This window comes from Suricata suricatta, chromosome 7, assembly GCF_006229205.1.
Source record: "Suricata suricatta isolate VVHF042 chromosome 7, meerkat_22Aug2017_6uvM2_HiC, whole genome shotgun sequence".
NCBI classification, from domain to species: Eukaryota; Metazoa; Chordata; class Mammalia; order Carnivora; family Herpestidae; genus Suricata; species Suricata suricatta.
In genome coordinates, this window is record NC_043706.1 from 136,266,630 (window position 1) to 136,270,561 (window position 3,932).

At 56.4% G+C, this 3,932-nt stretch overlaps 1 protein-coding gene across 1 annotated transcript in view; it reads left to right on the forward strand.

Annotated features, from left to right (window-relative positions):
• SYNJ2 (synaptojanin 2) overlaps positions 1 to 3,932 on the forward strand; it is a 116,252-nt gene that overhangs the window by 13,913 nt on the left and 98,407 nt on the right. The window contains exons 2-3 of the mRNA XM_029943257.1: positions 3,249 to 3,436; positions 3,542 to 3,618. Of these exons, the coding sequence (XP_029799117.1) occupies positions 3,249 to 3,436; positions 3,542 to 3,618 (265 nt within the window). The remainder of the gene's footprint in view (positions 1 to 3,248; positions 3,437 to 3,541; positions 3,619 to 3,932) is intronic.

Consider the following 3,932-nt stretch of genomic DNA (forward strand, 5'->3'; position numbering starts at 1 on the left):
GGGGTGGAGTGCGGCAGTGATTCTCCCGGTGCTGGAATGCTCTTCCTGGCTGACAGAGCCCGCTGGCCTTGGAGGCAAACAAGGTGGATGCACCCAGGGCCCCACTCTGCAGTGCCCGCGCGGTCCCTGGGGCCCACGGCAGCTCGCCTCTATTCTCCCTCCCCTGGCTCCTCCCCAGTTCGCCTACAGAGAACCAGACTTGAACTTCGGGGGAGGCAAGCAGTGGCCAGACCCTGTGTTTTTCAGGTACAGGTGAAGTACTGGGACGTTCTCCCCCAGTGCAGAGCATCCTAGAGCGGCGTGAGGGCCGGATGATCTCCTCTGGCCCACGGGCCTTGGACCACGCCTTCCGGATCCCCTACGCCACAGCAAACGTTCTGGGCCTTTCCCACTCTCCTCAGCTCCTCTTCGCACCCCCTTTTTGCTTCCTGGGGTTCAGCCAGGACCCGGCCTTTGGAAGGATGGTGCCTCCTATCCCCCTTCTCCACCCTACCCTCTCGCTGCCCTTTCCCCCCCCCCCCCCCCCCCCCCCCCCCCCCCCCCCCCCCCCCCCCCCCCCCCCCCCCCCCCCCCCCCCACAGAGAGCTTCCCTTCTCCCATCTAGAGGGGACGCATCCTGTCCACAAACTGTCTCCAACTCCCCCTCTCCCTTCCTTGCTGTCTCTCCTGACATGCAGGGCCCCGGCTCAGAAAGCCGACAGGGGACAGTGGTCCCCTCTGCCTGCATCCTGTCTGTTTCCCACAGCCCGGCTCCTGGAGCCAGCAGCCTACACTCACTGCCCACCTGTCTCCCTCCGTCCTTCCCAAGCTGACGTCCGCACACAACCTTCTGATGAAACTAACCACTCGGAGGTCACCCAACCAAGGGGCTCTTCTGAGTCCTCTTTCTTACAGACCCTGCTGAGGTTTACAAACCACTGGCCACTCCCTGCTTCCCGTGGTTTCTCTAATCTCTCAGGCTACTTCTTTCTGGTCTGTTCCCCTGCCCATCCCAGGCTCCGCCGCCTGTCTCCGCCCCCTGCGGAAAGAGCCTCTTCAGAGCCTCCACTATTCATCTCTGGCCTTTTCCACCGGGTGACCCTCCTCAACTTAAACTCGGCTCAGCCCCAACCACAGCAGCGGCCCACTCCCTCGCTCTCCTGTCTCTGTCGATGGTGCCACGCTGTCCCAGCCTCCAAACACTGGACTCCTTTCTGACTGCTCGCTGTCCCTTCTGCCTCTCATGCAATCAGGCACCCGACACAGCCTTTCATTTATTTCAAAGCCCCTATTTCTCTCTGCTTTGATCGCTTGCTGGGCTCCAGGCTCCCTGGGACCTGCCTGCCTCGCCCCAGAGGAGGCAAGCCAAGTTGAATTTCCTGCAGTGGCTTACTGGGAAGCGGGGGGGGGGGGGGGGGGGGGGGGGGGGGGGGGGGGGGGGGGGGGGGGGGGGGGGGGGGGGGGGGGGGCTGATGGAGGTGACTTTTCATTCCTTCCCCACCTCCTCCCCTTCCACTCATGGGCCCTCTAGGAGCCTAATACCGCAAACTTTCCCCCTTTGTATGAGCCTTCATGTCTTTCCAGGTTGCACTTGCCATTTAGGTATCAGAGCTGAGCTTTTTCTTTGATTGATTTTTAAGAGAGAGACAGCATGAGTAGGGGAGGGTCAGAGAGACGGGGAGTCACAGATTCTGAAGACAGGCTCCAGGCTCTGAGCTAGCTGTCAGTACAGACCCTGACACAGGGCTCGAACCCACGAACTGTGAGATCATTACCTGAGCCAAATTCTGACACTTAACCGACTGAGCCACCCAGGTGCCCCAGAGCTGAGCTTTTTCTTGAATGTCTCCAGTTCTGTTATTTTCTCCATCTGCTAAGTGTGCCAGTGCCTGGGTGACCCTTGACCCATCAAGGCAGAGGACATGTGATGGCTGTGCATTGTCTGCCTCCCCACCCCCCCCATGTTGACTGTTCACTCCAAACCAGAGGGCAGCGACCTGAAAACCCCAGCAGGCTCTGGGCTCATTCAGCCAAATATCAGAGAGATGTGACAGCCCCTGTACTTCACGGAGTCTAAGAGGCACATCACACTATTGCTGAAATCAGGGCACGGCCAAGGATTCAATGACACAATTTATTGGGCAGCCGTTTTCTTTCTCAGTGGTACATAAAATAGTGGTTCGTCTTCCAGTTGGTTGTGTCTTCGATGCTCTAAGCGGTAATGCTCAAGGGCTGGTCCTCACTGTAGGGAAATTTCTACAATATGTACAGTATGTACTAGGCAGAGCTTCCAATTATGTGATGCTAGAGAAGGCACAAAACGGAGAGAGTGAAAAAGTCTAGGGCCCTCCTTGAGGTCTTAGCCCTAATTGGTGAAACAGAGCTAAGAGAAAAGAAATATAAAGACTTCTCAAGCAACACGTGAGCCAGTGAGAGGTGAAATGTACATCTGTGAAACTGTGTGTATATAAACTGTATTTCCTGGGACCTGGAAAAAGTGAGCTTCAAGTTTAAAAGGAAAGGAAGGGCTCCTGGGTGGCTTAGTTGGTTAAGAATCTGACTCTGGATTTCGGCTCAGGTCATCATCTCACAGTTCATGGGTTCAAGCCCTGAGTCGTGCTCTGTATTGACAGTACAGAGCCTACTGGGGATTCTCTCTTCCTTTCCCCCACTCATTTTTTCTCTCCCTAAGATAAATAAATGTCTTAAAAAGGAAAAGTGGGCCAAAGGCTAGTCTGTGTCATTTCGTGGGGACACTGTCCTCATGAGGACAAAAATCTCCATTTTATGGAGGAAGAAAGTGTTTGGAGAGCCCATGAGCATCATTCCTGGGAGACCCACCACTTTGTTATCGAATTTGTGAGAACCTGGATGGAAGGCCGAGGAGTGATTTGAATCTGTGCTAAGCGTTCATGTTTATTTTATTCCCCAAATCCTCACCTGGGAGGTCGTCCACAAAGGATTGAATGTCTGTTGTTCCTGGTCATTCCGGAATTTCCGCAAGGGCACCACACTGTCCTGCTTGGCACTGGGGGCTCTGTTCCTTCTGGAACATACCCCAGAGACAAACAGCTTGACCCACAGTCTTCTCCAAAGTGAGCAGGTTGGTGCCAGAGGAGCTCAGCTGTTTTGGGAGCCTGATGGAAACACGCTGACGGAGAGATCTCTGGGGCTGTCCGGACCCACCCATCCCAGGAACAGGAAATGAGACTTCTAAACCCACCCAAAGAGCCCTTTCAGGTAATCCCTCCCCCTTCTCCCCTCCCCAGAAGATGAGTCCTACATCTGGCTAGAACCCAGTGTCAAGAGGGGCCCTGCCTTCCTGGACTTAGCTGGGAGGTCACCCAGGGGCAGCACACAGCAATGCGTGGTGCTCGGCTCCGCGCAGGGGTCCATGTGCTTTGAGTACAAACTGGTGACAACGTCTGCCCTGAAGTCAAGGACTGTACCCAACAGGGTGGGAGGAGGGACTGCACGATGGAGGGGGAAGGGCATCCGCAGGGAGAGGGAAGAGACCTCCCCTCTCCGGACCTCACGGCCGCCCCCCTGGGTACTGCCCAAGCCTTCAGCCCTGACCTCCTCTGACCCCGCGCCCATCAGATTAGCCGGTGGACAGATACTGCCGCCGCCCCCTGACAGGTGAGGAAAGTGGGCTCAGAGAAGTCAAGGTCACACACGTGGCGCGCCTAGAGATCACGGTCTCAGTTCTCTCTGAGCCAACATGCCCTTGATCTCCCCCAATTCCGCCTGGTGTGGAAGTGGAGCACAACACCCCCACGGACAGAAAGCTACTAAAAGGCAACATTTATTGAACACTTTGTACTCGCCAGACACTCACTAAGCCCCGTCAGGGGGTTAACTCTTAATCCTCACCTCGACCTCAGGGCAACGAGGCACCTGGCTTTGAAGTGCCAGGCCCAGGGTCTCGGAGGCCCGGCCTGGGGGGTGGGGGT